This window comes from Gigantopelta aegis, chromosome 1 (assembly GCF_016097555.1).
Source record: "Gigantopelta aegis isolate Gae_Host chromosome 1, Gae_host_genome, whole genome shotgun sequence".
NCBI classification, from domain to species: domain Eukaryota; kingdom Metazoa; phylum Mollusca; class Gastropoda; order Neomphalida; family Peltospiridae; genus Gigantopelta; species Gigantopelta aegis.
The window spans coordinates 43,201,522-43,224,059 of record NC_054699.1 but is presented as its reverse complement, the minus strand read 5'-3'; the positions used below and the strand labels follow the sequence as shown (position 1 = coordinate 43,224,059).

At 42.3% G+C, this 22,538-nt stretch overlaps 1 protein-coding gene across 1 annotated transcript in view; it reads left to right on the top strand.

The window, feature by feature from the left end:
- Nucleotides 1-22,538, top strand: part of LOC121375370 (cyclic nucleotide-gated channel cone photoreceptor subunit alpha-like) — a 174,214-nt gene that overhangs the window by 119,257 nt on the left and 32,419 nt on the right. The window contains exon 2 of the mRNA XM_041502792.1: nt 18,331-18,624. Coding sequence (XP_041358726.1) covers nt 18,331-18,624 — 294 coding nt within the window. The remainder of the gene's footprint in view (nt 1-18,330; nt 18,625-22,538) is intronic.

Below are 22,538 nucleotides of genomic sequence, written 5' to 3'. Positions count from 1 at the left end.
TCTCCCTCTCCCTCTCCCTCTCCCTCTCCCTCTCTCTCTCTCTCTCTCTCTCTCTCTCTCCTCTCTCTCTCTCTCTCTCTCTCTCTCCCTCTCCCTCTCCCTCCCTCCCTCCCTCCCTCCCTTCCCTCTCTCTCTCTCTTGCTCTCTCTCTCTCCCTCCCCCTCCCTCCCTCTCTCTCTCTCTCTCTCTCTCTCTCTCTCTCTCTCTCTCTCTCTCTCTCTCTCTCTCTCTCTCTCTCTGTGTGTGTGTGTATGTGTGTGTGTGTGTGTGTGTGTGTGTGTGTGTGCCTGTGTGTACTCTTATGTTACATATTCCATGCAGCTAGCGCTACAAAGCCACTTTCCTAAAGATATTTTTATGTTGTACAAGGAAGCCAACGACATTTGATAATTAAGGAAATCATGCCTTGAAAACCGAGTCGAAACGCCTTAAGCCTGAACACACTAAACGACACGAACCCGTTAATTACATTGCTCATTCCCTCATCTCAGAGATCAGCTATCGAGTTGATAATGGGTTTCACGGTGTCAGTAAGCCTTCATCAAAGCACGACCTGGGGGAAGAGACTGGTTTCTTCTCACAGATAATAAGTGTCGTGACAAGCTTTAAACTGTGGTGTCACAATCCACCGACATCGCTGTCGTCTAAAGTCGTGTCAGGAACCAGGACAAGACACGCCGTCACTGGAATCGGGGTCAATCATCAGTCAAGTATAGACAAGACACGCCGTCACTGGCATCGGGGTCAATTATCAATCAAGTATAGACTAGACACTCCGTCGCTGGCACCGGGGCCAATTATCAATCAAGTATAGACAAAACACGCCGTCACTGGCATCGGGGCCAATTATCAATCAAGTATAGACAAGACACGCTGTCACTAGCATCGGGGTCAATTATCAGTTAAGTATAGACAGAACAAACCGTCACTGGCATCGGGGTCAATTATCAATTTAGTATAGATAAGACACGCCGTCACTGGCATCGGGGTCAATTATCAATCAAGTATAGACAAGACACGCGGTCACTGGCATCGGTGTCAATTATCAATGAAGTATAGACAGAACACGCCTTCACTGGTATCGGGGCCAATTATCAATCAAGTATAGACAAGACACGCCGTCACTGGTATCCTGGGCCAATTATCAATCAAGTATAGACAAGACACGCCATCACTGGCATAAGGGCCAATTATTAATCAAGTATAGACAGGACACGCCGTTACTGGCATCGGGGCCAATTATCAATCAAGTATAGACAAGACACGCCGTCACTGGCATCGGGGCCAATTATCAATCAAGTATAGACAGGACACGCCGTCACTGGCATCGGGGCCAATTATCAATCAAGTATAGACAAGACAAGCCGTCACTGGCATCGGGGCCAATTATCAATCAAGTATAGACAGGACACGCCGTCACTGGCATCGGGGCCAATTATCAATCAGGTATAGACAAGACACGCCGTCACTGGCATCGGGGCCAGTTATCAGTCAAGTATAGACAAGACACGCCGTCACTGGAATCGGGGCCAATTATCAATCAAGTATAGATAAAACAGGGGAAATCTATACTTGACAGAGTTCAATAAATATATCTATTCTTAGAGAATGATGACAGGCACTCGTGAATTATTGGCATTGTTACTTTCAGTTTTCATACGCATTCCCTCCTTGACCTCGACTGGTATATCAAAGGCTGTGATATGTGCTATCCTGTCTGTGGAATGGTATGCATATAAAAGACAGGGGAAATCGATCCAAGACAGAGCTCAGTGGACATATATTCTTAGACAATGATGACATGCACCCATAAATTATTGGCACTGTTAATTTCGGTTTTCGTACGCGTTTCCCCCCTTGCCCAAGGCACTTAGCAATGGGTTGAGACCATGCTTCTGTCGTAAAATTCCTCCAATCGATTCTATAACGTAATAAGCTGGAGAATTAATTGAGTGCTAACATGCCCGCGATCGTAAAAAGACCTCCTTCGAAGAGCGCCATTCGAGCTCTTCTTTGATCGATCGGAGATAACAATGTATCTCGTTTCAGGCCCCCGTGAGGGTAAGGTTACACCAGGTTCCTGTGCCACTGAGTCCCACAAAAACTTAAAGATTGTTTTGTTTAACCACACAACTAGAGCACATTGATTTATGTCAAACATTTGGAAATTTTGACATACAGTCTTACAGAGAGGAAACCCGCTACATTTGTTTTCATTAGTAGCAAGGGACCTTTTATATGCATCATCCCACACAGGATAGCACATACCACGGCCTTTGATATACTAGTCTTGGTGCACTGAGAAATAGTCCAATGGGCTATCCGACGGGGATCGATCCCAAACCGACCGCGCATCAAGCGAAAATCTAATTAAAATTGGCTCCACTGGTTAATGACTATTACGTGTGGATCTAACAGCACCCCGTTGGAGTTCATGTCCAGTTGACCTTTCCTTCGATTAATCAAAACCTTACTTGCAAAATCATGCCAGTGATTTGAAAAGAATTTGAAAACGTTTGGGATTATGCCGAGGGTATACGGATATGACTTAGGTGAATTACGAAGTATGCCGGAAACTAATTTCAATATAAAATTTTATATAAAATTCGTTTCAAGACCAAAAAAACACCGTGATGGCTTAGCCATAAAAGTTGTTTATACTAGTATATAATCCAGAGTTTATTACTGCACTTTTCGGCCTGTTTTTTAATGTTGAAATAGACCAACAAGTTCGCCTATTGCATAAATAGTCTTGCCCGATATTTTTAGAATCTGTATGCTCCCGAATAACGCTATAAAAGGCGAAGTGTAATTGGTCGATATTTAAATTGTTACTTGTAGATGAAATGTCACCTGGACATGCGAGTCCACGCAATGCTGTTAGATCTACTGGTAGACCAGTAGAGCTGATTTTAATCTGATTGATCAAGCGAGTGCTTTACCTTTGGGCAAACACTTGGTAATTCTGATATATAGTCTTAGAGAGGAAACTCACTACATTTCTCCATTTTGGAGCACGGGATCTTTTATATGTACCATTCCACAGGATAGCATATACCACGGCTTTTGATATACTAGTCGTAGTGCACTGGTTGGATTGAAAAATAGCCCAATGGGCCCACCGACAGGGATCGATCCAAACACGACCGAGCACCAGGGAGCGTTTTACCACTGGGCGACGTCCCGCCCCTTTATAAAATACTTAGTGAGAGAACTTTCTGTTTACGTATGGTTTTAGACGAACCCCATTACATATTTCCATCAATGGCAAGGGACAAACACGACACACCACGTACCATGGTCTCTGATATACCATCTCTCCTGGATACTCGGGGATTCTTAACTGCAAATCTAAGAGAAAAGGTAAACCTTGATGTCCCACAGAACGCACTGCTTTGGGAGTTATTTAAACCCACTAGCCCATCGGGCTACTGGACTTGCATTTGTCACTATATTCCTGGGCGTCGGGCTAGTGGATTTGTCAAACTCTAGCGCATATGTCTATACGACTGTCCCTGCGCGCGCGTGTGTGTGTGTGTGTGTGTGTGTGTGTGTGTGTTTACACACATGCCAATCTAATTAAAATTAGCTCCACTATTACATGTGGATCTAACAGCAGCCCGTTGGAGCTCATGTCCAGCTGACCTTTCATTCGACCAATCAAAACCTTACTTGCAAAATCATGCCAGTAATTTCAAAAGAATTTGAAAACATTCGGGATTATGCCGAGGGTATACGAAATGATTCGGGTGAATTACGAAGTATGCCGGAAACTAATTTCAATATAAAATTTTATATAAAATTCGTTTCAAGACGGAAAAAAACCTGTGATGGTATAGCCATAAAATCTGTTTATACTAGTATACAATCCAGAGTTTATTACTGCACTTTCCCCCCTGTTTTTTTAATGTTGAAATAGACCAACAAGTTCGCCTATTGCATAAATAGTCTCGACCGATATTTTTAGAATTTGTATGCTCTCGAATAACGTTATAAAAGGCGAAGTGTAATTGGTCGATATTTAAATTGTTATTTATAGATGAAATGTCACCTGGACATGGGAGTCCACGCAATGCTGTTAGATCTACTGGCGAGACCAGTAGAGCTAATTTTAATCAGATTGCACACATGCTGCATTGTACGGATGAGCTTGATTTAGCTCAGTCAGTTGAGCGATCGTCTAAGGTGCTTGCGTCGCAGGATCGAACAACCTCAGTGTTCAACTGTTTGTGGGAAAGTATATAGAAAAGATCCATTGAAAAATGTAGCGGGTTTCCTCTGTTGACTACGAGTCAGAAATTACCAAATGTTTGACATCCATTAGCCGATGATTAACAAATCAGTGTGGTCTAGTGGTGTCGTTAAACAAGACGAACTTTAACTTTACGCTTTACAGTCATACATTCGCTTTATTGACTGGAACTTGGTGAATATGATCTCGAGTACACCGAACATGGACATAGCGTTGCGCGTATCGTTGTCGTCCGGCACGGCATTCGGAAATCTTCGGATCTGTCCGTCTATCGACCGGAAAAACCAGATGATGGAATGCGAAGTACTTTTAAATATAGGTCGACATTTTCAAAACTTTGAGATTCTGTCAAGACCAAGTAAGACTTGGACGTTTTAGGTCACTTTGTTATTTTAATATTTAGTTTATATCTTTGATATCTGTTTATATCTTTGATATATCTAAAGCTAGGACCGGACTGTCAACTGTCACGACCAAGTTGGCCAACAGGTGCACTGTTTGGCCGTAATGCTAATATGAAGAAATGTTGTTATCCAGATTCCGGCATTTTCGTTTAATTGTGGCAAAAATCAGCCTGCCCCACCCCACGCAAAAATGGGAGTCCGTACGACTATGCTCGAGCTAGTTAATATTATTGGTTGTTCTTGTTCTTGTTCAATCATCAAAATAGGGTAATTGGGACGGTGTACAGTCAAAGCAACGACTTCACTTTTACTGACGGCTTAAAGTTGTATCCTAACCGGACGCAAGAGAGGGGTTTTTTTTTTTTTTAGAAACCATTGATTTTAATTGCTGCATCCTAACCGCACGCGTACGGCTCGACAGATTGATGTAGTCGAGCACATAACACAATACTGATAGGAATTGTTTCTATTTTTTGTCGCGCGACACGAGCGACAAACATATATTAAAGGGACATACCCTAGTTTTAGCCCGTGAAAATTAACACTAAGTTTAGTTAATCTACAAACCTGTAACACATTTGGATAAAGTTACAATTGAGTGAAACATGTGTCTGTGACTTTGAAAAGGTGAAATACCCTCTAAAAATAGACTAAAACTCGACTCCATAACTGTTACTTCTCAGACGTGCGTTTTTAAAAATATGAGAAAGGCATTTTGTGATATTAAAAACACCAGGATGTCCAAAAACACTTCGAATGTACGGAAACTGATAATCTAAGCAATACAATCTAAGTAAAGTATTATTTAAGTTATCAAAAACGGTTATAATAGTCAAAAATATGCGTTAGTGTTTAAAAACTAGGATATGTCCCTTTAACTAATCAAACAACTTTTACTTGGCGGTTTCAACTGTTGATAACAATTTTAAAAAGAAGACTGTCATTATGATCGCGTCTGGTTAGGATATAAATATCGCATCGCTCGCGTCGCACGCGTCCGGTTAGGATACAGCTTTACCGGACGTGAGCGATTATTTTAGAAATCACTGATTTTAATTGCCGCATCCTAACCGCACGCGTGCGACGCAACATAATTATCTATCGTGTCGCACGCGTGTGGTTAGGATATGGCGGTTGAAATCGGTGATTTCTAAATTAATCGCTCGCGTCGTTCGCGTCCGGTTAGGATACAGCTTAACGGATAAGCTCAGAAATTAAAGGTGTGTGCCTAGGCGTACGGGCTTCCATTTTTGAAAGGGGAATGGGTGGGGGCTGGCTAGCTTTTTTTCGAATTAAACGAAAATGCCCGAATTTGGATAACAGCATTTATTCATATTAGCATTACTGCCAAACGGCAATATAGGGTTGCAAACGACTCACAAAGTTAAAGGGACATTCCTGAAATTTGCTGCAATTTTAAAGATGTTATCGACTAACAGAGACTTTTTGACGAATGTAATTACATATCAAATATATTTTTCGGCATAAAATATTTGTAGCTGTATATTAAACGTGTTTCTGGTCGTTCTAATATTTGTACTGGGTTCAATTTCATTTCCTAAAAAAGATTTTTGTCGTACGTACGAAATTATTTGAAGACAAAATCCTTCTTACAAATATTAAGACGACCAGAAACACATTGAACATACAGACACTGATATTCTAAACAAGAAAATATATTTAATATGTAAGTTTAATTGTAGACATATTTTATTAGTCGGAATCATCTTACAATGCAGCAAACTTGGGAATGTCCCTTTAAATATGGATTACAACTACTTTTGAGGGTAGAATGATGGAGATACATGGTAAAAAGGTAGCAGGCTAATATGTTTTGTCCAAATATCTGTATAATGTTTGCCGAATTTGAGGTTTTGCTCCAGCACTAGGGGTCCAGTTATCCCCTCCCACTTCTGCCCTTCTGTCCCGTGCGCTTATGGGTGTGTGTTCAGAACGTGTTTTAACATTAATTGGATATAAGTACGAAAACAAGTAGAAAATAAAGATAAAACTGTTTTCATGATGCCACATTTTGATACCCACCTAAAAGACGTTTTACTGTGCATGTGAGTGTTAAAATGCCAATTGATTGATGTCGTTGACAATTTGTACTTGTGACGCTGTAAATCGCAATTTTCTGCCAGGTCTCCTAATCTTCAACTTGAAGGTTTTTTCCATTGATTTAAATGTCAGGTACACTCCTAAGATTTAATCTAGGATGATTTTTTATATTTTCGTTTCTGTAATAAATTTGTGCTTCTATTATCGCAGGAAAACGTGTCCCGCACACACACACACACACACACACACGCACAGGCACAGGCACAGGCACACACACACTGACACACACATACACACACAGGCACACACACATACAAACACAAGCACAGGCACACACACAGGCACAGGCACAGGCACACACACAGGCACAGGCACACACACAGGCACACACACACACACACAGGCACACACACAGGCACACACACACTGACACACACACACAGGCACACACACACACAGAGACACAGGCACACACACACACACAGGCACACACACACTGAAACACACAGACACAGACACAAACACACACACACAGGCACTCACACAGGCACTCACACACAGGCACTCACACACACACACATGCACACAGGCACACACACACTAACACACACAGACACAAACACACACACGCACACACACACACACACTCTCTCTCTCTCTCTCTCTCTCTCTCTCTCTCTCTCTCTCTCTCTCTCTCTCTCTCTCTCTCTCTCTCTCTCTCTCTCTCTCTCTCTCTATTCCACCTGTCGTTATTAATAGAGCTAGGAAGAAACCCAACCTAATTCGCTTAGTCTCGGTAAGCCCAAATTTGATTTCTGCCTTTTGTTTTATTGTACGCCCGCATGTGGCCTCAGATTACAGTTATCTTCCCATTTGGTTGTCCAAAATCCGGAAGTTTCACCGCGCAGGTAGTCTGCTGTTTGACTGTGATTATTTCATGGCAGACAGCTATGAAGTGGCAACTGTTTGACTGAAGTGACAGGGGATAGCATGTAGTTTGTAAACATGTGTAACTTGTTGACATTGAAGACTTGTTTGTGGTAATTCCGGCCCATGCAAAAGTAGTGCTTTTTGTGTAAAATGGGTGTACTCCGGCCAGGTTTAGAGGGTGTGTCTGTTTAAACCAATATGCTGGGAGAAAGAGCTGGACAACAGGGGTTGTCCTTTTCAGGGTATGTGTCCCCCATGCAGGCAAAGGTACATACAAAACTTCACGGGCCTGCTGATATTAATAAAAATATTATAGCCACTAAGGCTATATAGAAACATATAGCGAAATTAATTGTGGTCTGAGGCCATGTCACTATGTAATTCGTTTTCCGAGTAATTGAGAATGCATTATTGGCGTAATCTTCGGTAGGGATTCAGTCTATTTCGGGATACTACCGTCTAGACGGCAAGTGTTTGCTTTCACAGATTCCACTAGAACAGTCGCCTGTCGTCGATATTAACCTTTTTTGATGAGTGATTCCCTGAACTGTAAACTATTTATTTTAAGCCTCGATGTTTGCGGATTGATTTACATTAATGTTGCAATGTACATCTGCCGACAGGTGATACGCGCATTAAAGCTGCAATATCGCGAATATTTTTATTATTATTACATACCTATTTAATCTTACTATAGTAATAAAGGCAATTCTGAACGTGCAATAAAAATTGTTTTTATTGAACATATGTGTAATAAAAAATCTCGCATGCGTAGTACGTGTTCACTCGAATGACGTCATGCTCCTAGCCAGGACGCTCAGCGTTCTGTCAATTCCACAAAATTCATTTAACTTTCCAGACGAAGTAAGTTGTGTTATTTAATTAAACTTTTGTTAATCATAACATAGAAAGATGGTATGTAAAATAATATATAGAATCACATACCAGTAGACTTTTTTTTCTTCTTTTTTTTCTTTTCTTTCTTTTTTTTTTCTTTTTTTTGTGGGGTGGTGGGGGGACAGGGCTAGTATTATAATATGTTAGCAAGCTTCGACCTCAGACGATTTCTAAATTTATTCGAGAATTCTGAACAGTGTTATCAATGACCAAGAAATTCAAGCTTTGTCTTTGTAAAACAAAAACAAAATACATGTTTTTTGTACCATAAAGAGAAAGTCAAAGTCTGTTTTGTTAAACGACATCACCAGATTTATTAATCATCGGCTATTGGATGTCAAACATTTAGTAATTCTGACATATAGTCTTACAGAGGAAGTCCGCTACATTTTTCCATTAGTGGCAAAGGATCTTTCATATGCGCCATCCCACTGACAGGATAGTACATGCCACGGCCTTTGATATTCCCGTTGTGTTTCACTGGCTGAAACAAGAAATAGCCCAATAGGCCACTCGACGGGGATCGAACCTAGACCGACTGCGCATCAGGCGAGCGCTTTACTATTGGGATACATCCCGCCCGTATTGTGTTACCTAGTGTTAGACACGTGTTTGTTATATAAAGGCAGTTGACGATAGCCGTTGATAACCGCACCATATCAGTTGTGTAATATTTAGTATTACCCATATAATTCCAATCTCTAAAAATGCCTTTGTTATAAACCCTTGGATTGGTCAAATTCGTATCACGTGATGATAAAAACTGACATTCATAGCATCATTAATCTCAGTTTAGCACTATTTTTGGGAACTACTTTATGAATTATGTCAACAAAGGAATCCCCGAGGAATTTCCTTGAGATTCTATTTTTAGACATCAAACAGTAATCGTCTGCTGTCAAACTTCCAAGTGTCAAATCTTACGAATACTTGTGTCGCACCACTTGAAGTCACACACACGCCAAAACCATCCTTTGTTGTCGCCACTTCCTCAATTACAAGGCCAGTAAACACAGAAACTCGCGATACACCTGCGGACGACACACACAATAATATCCCGGTCCGGCGGGACGACACACACAATGATATCCCGGTCCGACGGGACGACAGACACAATGATATCCCTGTCCGGCGGGACGACACACACAATGATATCCCGGTCCGACGGGACGACAGACACAATGATATCCCGGTCCGGCGGCATGACACACACATTGATATCCCGGTCCGGCGGGACGACACACACAATGATATCCCGGTCCGTCGGGACGACACACACAATGATATCCCTGTCCGGCGGGACGACACACACAATGATATCCCGGTCCGACGGGACGACAGACACAATGATATCCCTGTCCGGCGGGACGACACACACAATGATATCCCGGTCCGACGGGACGACAGACACAATGATATCCCGGTCCGTCGGGACGACACACACAATGATATCCCGGTCCGGCGGGACGACACACACAATGATATCCCGGTCCGGCGGCATGACACACACATTGATATCCCGGTCCGGCGGGACGACACACACAATGATATCCCGGTCCGTCGGGACGACACACACAATGATATCCCGGTCCGGCGGGACGACACACACAATGATATCCCGGTCCGGCGGCATGACACACACATTGATATCCCGGTCCAGTGGGACGACAGACACAATGATATCCCGGTCAGGCGGGACGACACACACAATGATATCCCGGTCCGGCGGGACGACAGACACAATGATATCCCGGTCCGGCGGGACGACAGACACAATGATATCCCGGTCCGGCGGGACGACAGACACAATGATATCCCGGTCCGGCGGGACGACACACACAATGATATCCCGGTCCGGCGGGACGACACACACAATGATATCCCGGTCCGGCGGGACGACACACACAATGATATCCCGGTCCGGCGGGACGACAGACACAATGATATCCCGGTCCGGCGGGACGACAGATACAATGATATCCCGGTCCGTCGGCATGACACACACATTGATATCCCGGTCCGGCGGGACGACACACACAATGATATCCCGGTCCGGCGGGACGACAGATACAATGATATCCCGGTCCCTGCTGATGCTGGCCGGCTAAAATCGATCGGGACGGCAGTACTTTAACCACTGAGGTACTGTCTTTTCATACAAATTCTGATACCCATTTGCGAATGAATACCTGGAGATATCAACGGAGGACTTGGTTTTGTTTAGATTATCAGCAGTTGCCAGGCATGGCGGAAACGAAAGCGAGTACACATTGGCGGAGGGGGGGGGGGGGGGGGCTGACTTTGATCGAGGGTGCAGTGCAAAGTTTCTAGAGGGTTAGGGGGGTATGCTCCCCTGTAAACTTTTGAACACTAGATGTCCTGAAATGCAATTTTCTGCATTCTACAAGTAAAATTCATCTCTGCCGTAAGAATTACTACCAATAATATTTTTTATTCAGAATTATTGCAGGGGCTAGAGCCCACCCCCCACCCGCCCCAACCCCCATCCCCTATTCCGCCGTGCCTGGCAGTTGGTTAATGTTTCCAGGTAATAGAAAAAATAAATTTAACCATGTTTGCCCGAATTTGAAGGTTTTGCTCCAGCATTGGAGGAGGTAGTCCCCCCAACCACCCACCCCTGCCCCCTGTCTCGTACGCTTATGGATATCTCTCCCCTCCAACCCTCGACACTGTGACTCCAAAATCACTGTGACTCCGTACGCTGTGACTCCAAAATCAAACACTTAATGTTGAAATATCATTACCGCTTCGTCGCAAAATAGATTCTACAGTTCTAAATGACATTATCACCAACAAGATATAAATATGACAATCTTCGTCATTCAGAGACTATATAATCATTGTAAAATCTTACCAGGATATAACGATCTATGTTGGAAAAAAGAAGAAAGAAAAAAGGAGGAAAAAAACAACAACGTTTGGAAAGAAAGAAATGTTTTATTTAACGACGTACTCAACACATTTTATTTACGGTTATATGGCGTCAGGCATATGGTTAAGGACCACACAGAGTTTGAGAGGAAACCCGCTGTCGACACTACATGGGCAGGATAGCACAAACCATGGCCTTTGTTGAACCAGATATGGATCACTGGTCAGTGCAAGAGGTTTACACCTACCCATTGAGCCTTGCGGAGCACTCACTCAGGGTTTGGAGTCGGTATCTGGATTAAAAATCCCATGCCTCGACTGGGATCCGAACCCAGTACCTACCAGCCTGTTGACCGACGGCCTAACCACGACGCCACCGAGGCCGGTAACAACGTTTGGAATTGCTTCCCATTTTATTCCATTGCTCTCGCCAACACCCAGAAACACCTAATCAAAGACCGTTGCGACGAAAGCAATACTTGCGAAGCTTTGTTTAAAATTTGTTTTTCTAATTAATTCAATAAGTGCTGGTAATTCGCCGGTTTCTTAACACACGTATCACGGTATCACGGACTAATTTTATTTGCACAGCCAAAGTCGATGGGGGCTCGTCTCGCTAACCATTTTAAAGCCACGCTTAATTAATTTTAGGCTTTCGTTTGTCTGATAGGTCGTGTAAGGTTTAGGCTTGAAGCCATAAATGGAACATTGTTTTACGTATTATCGTGCAAGGCCGTGAAACCGATTTTCGGTATTTTAGCATTATGGTACCGAGAGCGCAACAGAAACTGGAATTGGAAAATCGTAAATCAGTATTTGTAAACTGGCGTGGCCCATGAATGTGTAGAGAAGTAGTATTTTAGCATTATGGTAGACATTCGTAAAAGTGGAACTTGAATACGAAACGAACGGACTTACTTTATCGAGCACCGGCCTCGGTGGCGTCGTGGTTAGCCATCGGTCTACAGGCTGGTAGGTACTGGGTTCGGATCCCAGTCAAGGCATGGGATTTTTAATCCAAATACCGACTCCAAACCTTGAGTGAGTGCTCCGCAAGGCTCAATGGGTAGGTGTAAACCACTTACACCGACCAGTGATCCATAACTGGTTCAACAAAGGCCATGGTTTGTGCTATCCTGCCTATGGGAAGTACAAATAAAAGATCCCTTGCTGCCTGTCGTAAAAAGAGTAGCCTATGTGGCGACAGCGGGTTTCCTCTAAAAAAAAACAGTGTCAGAATGACCATATGTTTGACGTCCAATAGCCGATGATAAGATAAAAAATCAATGTTCTCTAGTGGCGTCGTTAAATAAAAGAAACCTTACTTTATCGACACCCCAGCACATGGTTTAATCAGCGACTTTTAGGATAAGATAAGTAAAAGAAAGAAGGAAATGTTTCATTTAATGACGCACTCAACACATTTTATTTACGGTTATATGTCGTCAGACATATGGTTAAGGACCACACAGATATTGAGAAAGGAACCCGCTGTCGCCACTTCATGGGCTACTCTTTTCGATTAGCAGCAATGGATCTTTTATATGCACCATCCCACAGACAGAGTAACACATACCACGGTCTTTGTTACACCAGTTGTAATAAGATAAGTAGGTTTGGTTTATGACATCTCAGGAAAGTAGGCGTGTGTACAGGGGAAAGGATTTTGGGGTTCGAAACTCCTCCTTGGTCTAGCAAATTATCTCTTTTTTTTCTCAATATATTTTTCGGAGTGGGGAGTGGGGTGGGGGAGGCATGACTCGACTAGACATATAAACTTAGGTCGCAATAGCTTATACCTGGTACGGTAGGTACCATGATTCTTCATGTCCTGGGCGGAGGAGCAGGCATAAGTCGGCACCTGCGCCCATGACAGGCGTGCGCTACAGCAGCTTGCTCTGAATGTACACGTTAAGCCTGACCTGACCTGACCTGACCTGACGCCCTCCTCCCTGCTAAAGGTCCATCACACGCTTGGAAAGGAAAATAAATGTTTGTTTAATGACCCCTTTAGAACTTTTTAATCAGTATCTGTTAAAGGAAATAAATGTTTGTTTAATGATACCACCACGTGGTTTGTTTTTTAATTAGTGCTTTACTGGCATCGTCATTATATTGTTTAATCATCAGCTTTTAGAAAGAAAGAAAAAAGAAATGTTCGGTTAATGATGTCCACAGAAGACTGTTTAATCGACGTGTGTTAGAAAATGAAAGGAATGCTGTAATAAGACTTTAGCTAAACCTATTGTTTAATCAGTGGCTATTTTGGAAAGGACAAGGACTGGGATGTGGAGGTGGACAGCGAAAGAAGTTGAAACATAGGAGGAGTTGCCAGATCGGGAAGAAATGAGATGGAATTCAAAGGAGACAAAGTAAAGGGTTCAGTGGGATAAAAAAAATTAAAAAAAAAATAAAAGAATTAAAAAAAAAAAAAATTGGAAAGGAAAATAATGTTTTAGTAATACCTTAGCACATTGTTTAATCAGTATTTATTAACAAAGAAAAAGAATGTTATAAACAAAATCAAATATTAATCACGAAGACACACACTACAGGAAGAAACCCGTCAACAAATACGTATATAACCGTGACATTACTGAAAAGGGATGCTGTCGGGTTTCTTCCTGTAGTGTGCGTTTTAGTTATTAATATGTGATTTTGTTTTTATCAGGGAGCTCGAAAATGATTGATGTAAAGGTATTTAATGTCAAACATAGGATTGTTGTTGTATTAGAGCGAAATACTTGACCACCGTTTGGTAGACAGCGATTGCGCAGAATTTATATTGATTGGTATCTGACGGTAGGAGAGTGTTAATAACTGTCCAAATGTCCGTCTAGCTCTCTTACCGTCAGAGTACTCCGGCTAATCTGGTTATGTCAGAGTTTGTACCCACAACGAGCGTGTTTGAACCTTAATTGGACGCAGGCACGTTAAATTAGTTGATTGATTCATAGTGTACTTGGGTACAGATTATCCGTGTTCGGTTATGCATATTCATGACTTTTAAACTGCCATATTAGGCAGGGGTCATTCAACGTGAGGAACGATCAGTCCGCGGGATTGTGAATTGTGTACGCCGGGCGATCACGCGAACCATGTTAAGACGGCGCAAGATAGATCCAAATTATATGTCCGAGGGTTAAATTTACTTGTACGACTACCATGCATTAGAATGCCAAACGAGTCTGTGGAGCATTCGGTTGCCCTGACAACAGATTGCCATGGATACCCTAGAGAATAAAGACAATCCTCTTCCGCGAGCGGTTGCGTCACACTCGCGCCAGTGGGAGACGGTTTCGCCTAAAACACGGACCCTGATGGATCGAACTGTGCGAATACAAATTATAAACCGTGGTCACGGGCGAAACAAAATAAGATGAATTATTTCATCGTCGTCTGCTGTATCTCGAGTTGTGCGCGTTCGCTGGAATTAAAGAAACAACGTGGCATGGCGTGGCTGACAGGATCAGTTCTGCCAGCTATGACATCCCGGGTGTAATTTAAAAACAACTGAGTTGATGGGGAAATGAATCGGGGGCAGTGGCGGATCCAGAAAATCCATTTAGTGGGATCCCCAATGACATCAGGCGGAATGCTAACGGAACTTTGGGGGAGGTTTGGAGGCGATCGTAAAAAAAATGAAAATTAATATACATTTTTGTATAATAAAATTATAACTGTCGCAAAATTTAGGGGGAGGGGCACTCCTAGATCCGCCTCTGGGGGATGGGGGAGGAGAGGAATGTTGGTTTGAATGGTGGTGTCGTAGTTAAGCCATAGGACATAAGGCTGGTAGGTACGGGTTCGCAGCCCGGTACCGGCTCCCACCCAGAGTGAGTTTTAACGACTCGGTGGGTCGGTGTAAGAACACTACACTCTCTTCTCTCTCACTAACCACTGACAACTAACCCACTGTCCTGGACAGACAGCCCAGATAGCTGAGGTGTGTGCCCAGGACAGCGTGCTTGAACCGTAATTGGATATAAGCACGAAAATAAGATGAAATGAAATGAAATTAATCATTTGGTACGAAGCCTCTTACCGATGGAAGCTACCCGAAGACACGCTCTTAAAGATATTCGGCTAATTACTATAGTCTGTAGTAGAGGTCAATGTTATTTAATCAAGTAGATGACAACACGTGCAGCAGATGACATTGAAACGAAATAAAGCATGGAAGGCGGGTTTTTTAATTGAATTGTGTTTCTATTAAAGAGACAGACACTAGTTTCAACCCGTGAAAATTAACACTAAGTTTATTTAATCTACAAACCTGTAACACATTTGGATAAATTACAATTGAGTAAAACACGAGTCTATTACTTTGAAATGGTGAAATACCCTCTACAAATAGACTAAAACTCGACTCCATAACTGTTACTTCTCAGACACACGTGCATTTTAAAAACTATGAGAAAGGGATTTTGTGATATTAAAAACACTAGATGACCAAAAAACACTTCGAATGTACGGAAATTGATAATCTAAACCATAAAATCTAAGTAAAGTATGATTTCAGTGATCAAAAACGGCTTTAATAGTAACACAACTATGCCTTAGTGTTTAAAAACTAAGGTATGTCCCTTTAAGACATACATACAGAAAAGTGCATGCGACATGCTCAGGTACTCTTCATGAAACTTTCAATATTCTGCAATAATCAGCACGCACTGCATGAACGTACGGTTGACCAGCCCGATAACTTGCTTCTTGTCAGTTCTCGCTAAATCTGCTGTAACTGCTTTCAAGTGGGATAATGGGAAATGTTTTCTGTCATTCTCAATTGTAACCAATTGCACGTATTAATGACGTCAGTGTCGTGTTCTTATCTACGTGCTTTATACTGCTTGGACCCCCTCGAGGAAATATGTTATGGCTTTACATTTACTACTGCAATAAAGTTAATCAGTTTTTGGGTGTGTTTTTTGTTTTTTTTAATTTAATTTTCTGCCTAACCTAGGTTTTGTCCCCGTTTCAACCAGTGCCCAACGACTGGTATATCAAACACCTCTTACAGCAAAGAACTCTTATAACGAATCACAAGGGACCCTGATAGTTACTTCGTTATATCAGTAGTTCGTTGTACACATTTGCATAAATTCGTTATTAATGTATAGGGAGATAAAACGGGGACTTTACGATCAGTTCGTTCTAAGCAGTAGTTCGTTCTAAGCATGTTCGTTATAAGCATGTTCGTTATAAGTGTACTTTACTGTATGTGCAGTCATGTCTATGAGACCGGCCTCGGTGGCATCGTGGGTAGGCCATCGGTCTACAGGCTAGTAGGTACTGGGTTCGGATCCCAGCCGAGGCATGGGTTTTTTAATCCAGATACCGACTCCAAACCCTGAGTGAGTGTTCCGCATGGCTCAATAGGTAGGTGTAAACCACTTGCACCGACCAGTGATCCATAACTGGTTCAACAAAGGCCATGGTCTGTGCTATCCTGCATGTGGGAAGCGCAAATAAAAGATCTCTTGCCACATGTCGTAAAAGAGTAGCCTATGTGGCGACAGCGGGTTTCCTCTAAAAAGCAGTGTCAGAATGACCATATGTTTGACGTCCAATAGCCGATGATAAGATAAAAATCAATGTGCTCTAGTGGCGTCGTTAAATAAAACAAACTTTACTTTTTCTTCATGTCTATGAGAAAGAGCAGTTAAAATATTCCTTGCTACTAATGGGAAAATATGGCGAGCTTTCTCTTAAGACTACGTAACAGAATAATTGGCAAACGTTTGGCATCCAATAGCCGATGAGATAGATAATGTCCACTAGTGGTTTCGTTAAACAAAACATAATTTAACTTTATGAATTTAAGCACGCTGTGCTGTGCAGGACAACCGTTGCAATTAAGAAAAGTCCATGGCAAAAAAAAAGTAAATAAAAAAAACCCAAAAAAAAACCCCATGCCGTTGAAAATATGTATATAAATTGTCACAAAGACAAAAAAAATGTGCCGTGAAGAATTAAAAACTCCACGGCAGTCTCCACGGCATTGCCGATTGCTGTGGGCAATTGCTGGGGTTGCAGGGACCTCCGTTCTCTGGGCTGTATGTCCAGGGTATTGATTGATGGCTAGAACTGTTGCGACTAGCTAGTGAGAGACATGCACGTGCACGTTCAGAACAAGCTGCTGTGGCACACGCCTGTCATGGACGCTGGTGTCGGTTCTCGGCGGCTGCTCCGTCCAGGACAGGAAAGAGTTTGGGGTGGGGATCCGGGTGGGAGAGGGGGGTCGCCCGCGCTTGTGTATGCAAGGGAGCATATGCAGCACGACCAGGGTCGGTAGCGGGTGAGGGTTGGTTTAGGTGCTATTGAATGTGCAAATATTGCGTAGGATTAAAGTCAAATAGAGGTATTGCTTTTCTGTGGTGATGACAATGGTGAGACGGTTTTGTGTTATGTGTTATGATGATGAAGGTGATGATGATATTCTTGATGAATATGGTGATGATGATGATAATAATAATATTGTTCTTGATGGTGATGATGACGATGACGACGATGATGATGATGGTGGATATAATGGTGATGACGATGATAATGTTGGTGCCAAGATAAAGACAAAAACACCGACGACGATGGTGATGGTGATGATGATGATGATGATGATGATTAGTAGTAGTAGTAGTAGTAATAATAATAGTAGTAGTAGTAGTAATAGTAGTAATAATAGTAATAGTAGTAGTAGTAGTAGTAGTAGTAGTAGTAATAGTAGTAGTAATAATAGTAATAGTAGTAGTAGCAGTAGCAGTAGTAATAGTAGCAGTAGTAATATAATGATGATGATGATGATTATTATTATGATCAGGATGATGATCACGATGACATCATCAACAACAATTACCAACAACCCATTTTTATCAAACTTCCTCCTCTCTTCCTCAGCTCGCCTGGACACCGTGAAGACGTATATGGGGTTACGCCGCGTGCCCCTGAAGCTGCAGGACCGAGTGATCAAATGGTTCGACTACCTGTGGATGTGCAACAAGTCGGCGGACGAGGAGAAGGACCTGGGTCTGCTGCCGGACAAGCTGAAGGCGGAGATCGCCATCCACGTGCACCTGGACACGCTGAAACGGGTCGAGGTCTTCCAGGCCACAGAGGCCGGCTTCCTGTGCGAACTCGTGCTCAGACTCAGGCCCGTGCTCTTCTCGCCAGGCGATTATATATGCAGGAAAGGTAGGTTATCGGTGTCAGTAGGAATCTATAGTTAATGTGCTCTAGTGTTGTCGTTAAACAAAACAAATGTCTTCTTCTTCTTCGTCTCACCTGGGCATTATATATGCAGGAAAGATCGGCATCAGTGTCAATATGGGTTGTTAATGGCAATATTTTGCTAGAGGTGTTGTTGTTGGGTTTTTTCTGGGGGTTTTTTTTTTTTTTCAACTCACTAGCCCATCGGGCTACTGGGTTTTCATGTGTCACAAGCCTTGTGTTAAAAATGCACTAGCTACGGCCGTCGGGCTAGCGGACTCGCACTCAGGCCCGTGCGGTAGGAATCAGTGTCAGTAGGAACCTATAGTTAATGTGCTCTAGTGTTGTCGTTAAACAAAACAAACCTCTTTTTCTTCTTCTTGCCCGGGGATTATATATACAGGAAAGGTAGGCATCAGTGTCAGTAGGAATCTATAGTTAATGTGCTCTAGTGTTGTCGTTAAACAAAACAAATATATTCTTCTTCTTCTCACCTGGGGATTATATATGCAGGAAAGGTAGAAATCAGTGTCAGTAGGAATCAATAGTTCATGTGCTCTAGTGTTGTCGTTAAACAAAACAAATGTCTGGTTGTTCTTCTTCTTCGTCTCACCAATGGATTATATATGCAGGAAAGGTAGGAGTCAGTCTCAGTATGCGTTGTTAATGACAATCTTTTATATTTATTATATATATTTTTGACAATCTTTTATATTTATTATATATATTTTTGCTATAGGTGTTTTCTTGTCGGGTTTTGTTTTCATCGGGCTACTGGGTTTGCATTTGTCACTAGCCCGGTGTTAAAAAGCACTAGCCCCGGGCTTCAGGCTATCGGACCAACTAAATGGTGTTATAGACTCGCACTCGGGCCGTGCGGGAATTATATATGTAGCAAAGGTAGGCATCACTATCATTAGGAATCAATGTGCCCTAGTGGTGTCGTTCAACAAAAGAAACTTTAAATCTTCAGTATTAATCGGGCCCGTGCTCTTCTCACCCCGGGATTATATATACAAGAAAGCTAGACATCAGTATCAGTAGGAATATATAGTTAATGTGCTCTAGTGTTGTCGTTAAACAAAACAAACCTCTTCGTCGTCTTCTCATTATATATGCAGGAAAGGAAGGCGTCATTGTCAGTGGGGGTTGTTAATTATCAATGCAGGGTATGACAATATGTTTGTTAGAGGGGTGGGTGGGTTTTGGGTTTGGGCTTTTTTTTTAACCCACTAGCCCACAGGGTAGTACATACCACGGCCTTTTGATACACCAATCGTGGTGCACTGGCTGGAACTATAAATAGCCTACTGGACCCACAGACGGGATCGATCCCAGACAGACCGCGCATCGTGCGAGCGCTTTACTACTGGGCTACGTCCCGCCGCTCTATTTATTAGCGATTAGGCCAATATACTTACACTGGTAGGTTTCGGGTTCGCATCCCGGTACTAGCTCCCACCATCTGATATTTAATGACTCAGCGAGATGGTGTCCGATCTCTGCACCAACTTCTGTCTCATTATCCACCAACAGCTAACATTAACGTCTGTCCCGGGTAGTCATTTCAAATAGTTACGGTGTGTGCCCATGACAGCGTACTTGAATTTTAATAGGGATATAAATCCACACAAAAAAACTTCAGCAAACATTTTCATTAAAAAAAACACACAAAAAACTTGAAACTATAAGTTTCGGGGAGGCGGAGGGGGGGGGGGGGTATTAGTCCCCTACCAGTTCAACTAGAGAGGATTATGTATATATGTCTCTGTCTGTCTGTCCGTTAATCTGTGTGTTAGTCCATCTGACGCACATATAGTTTTCCGGATTTATATATATATATATATATATATATATATATATTTTTTTTTTTTTTTTTTTTTTTTTTTGTAATACTTGTAATGTTGAACTGAAATGTTGTGTAAATGTTTATCATGTTCAATTATAGATCAAATATCACTTTCTTTGGGATTTGCTTAGTTTGACAGAGTTATGGTCCTTGAAGTTAAAAATGTGTTAGATCCGGTAGGCGACCCGTGTTGCTTTAGTATTGATTTACTCCCAGAATGCTTGCTGTAAATCCCATTAAATGATTTTCTTAAAGGCACATATCCTTGTTTCATCCCTTGATAACGGACACTAAGTATGGTTATCTACAAACACACCGGCCTCGATGGTGTCGTGCTTAAACCATCGGTGATAAGACTGGTAGGTACAGGGTTCACATCCCGGTACCGGCTCCCACCCAGAGCGAGTTTTAACGACTCAATGGGTTGGTGTACGGCCACTAAACCCTCTTCTCTCTCACTAACGATTAATCACTAACAACGGGCCTTGTTCCACGAAGCGAGCTTAGTCCTAAGATCAACTTAAGTGCATAGGGTAGCTATGCGCTTACGGTAAACTTAGGGCTAAGATCGCTTCGTGGAACGGGGTCCTGGACAGACAGCCCAGATAGCTGAGGTGTGCGCCCAGGACAGCGTGTTTGAACCTTGATTGGATATAAGCACGAAAATAAGTTGGAATGAAATGGTTATCTACAAATCTGTAACACATCTGGATAAAGTAGGCATAATCTGTGTGGTCCTTAGCCATATGTCTGACGCCATATAACCGTAAATAAAATGTGTTGAGTGCGTCGTTAAACAAAACATTTACTTCCTTCACCCCCCCCCCCCCCCCCCCAGGTGGTACAGATTGGCCACAATCTGGATCCTGCCTCATGGACTAAGCAACTTTGATTTAGATTAGTGAAAAATACGTAGTGGTGTTTAAATTGATGGTCGATCACTTTAAATTACTGAGATTCGTCAAACCACCAGAGAGCGCTCTCTAGCGTCCGAACTACGCCACGCATCTCTCGACGAGCTCGTCCTATTTACTGATGGAGTTATCGGATCTTGGCCTTCATTTACAGCGGCTGAAGTGGCAAGTAACTGAATCTTTTACAAATTTCGATTTCTTTTAAGTCCATTTTCTCCGAATCGCAACTTCTATTCTCAATGAAAACTCGTTAAACGGGGATTAGATGATATTCATGATGTGGGAACTCCCACGAAAGGAGCTCGTTGAACAAGTATTTATCCGGGAAAAAAATCTATTCTAGTAGGAACTTTTTTCTTTTTTTTCCCCTCTTATTTTTCTTCTTTCGTCACGAGTAACAAAATTTTAACATCTATTAAAGGTCGTTAAACTGGAGTTAAGTTCTTAAACTTGGGTTAACTTCATAAAACTGGATTAAGTTCAATAAATTGGAGTTAAAGGCATGCTTGTAAAGGGATTAACCTACTTAGCGGCGCAACAAATTGTTGTCTGGAAATATAAACATTAGGTTTGTCCCGAGAAATACTGAATTAGGCCAAATGCATAGAGTCGTCGTATCACACTTGTTACGGGTATTTTGGTATATAACTTAATTATGACTACGTAGCTTTAAATAAGTAATATAAAGTTCGTTCATTTTTAGATTTTACAAGCATTTTAAAATACTCGTAAAATGGTTTGTGGTAGTTTCAGTTAGCTGAATATGAAAGCAGAACAGTGTATGTAATCCATGTGGCTGTGTCTTTAATAGGTAAAGTTACTGTCGTGTGACTGTGCCTTTAGTGGGTAAAGTTACTACGTGTGACTGTCTTTAGTAGATACAATAACCGACTGATCTAGGTCCGGACCTTGGGGGGGGGGGGGGGGGGGTTGTGTGTGTGTGTAAGACCTCTACACCAATTTCTCCGTCAGTATCAAATAACAATTAACCTCTCTTGTGGAACGTCAACCCAGACGGCTGGGTCGTGTGCCCATAACAACGTACTTGAACCCTTGTGCTGTAAATGGAACTCAAGCGGCCGCTACGTGCAAATTAAAGTTGGCATATCACTTAAGAAATCGAGTCCATACTAAGA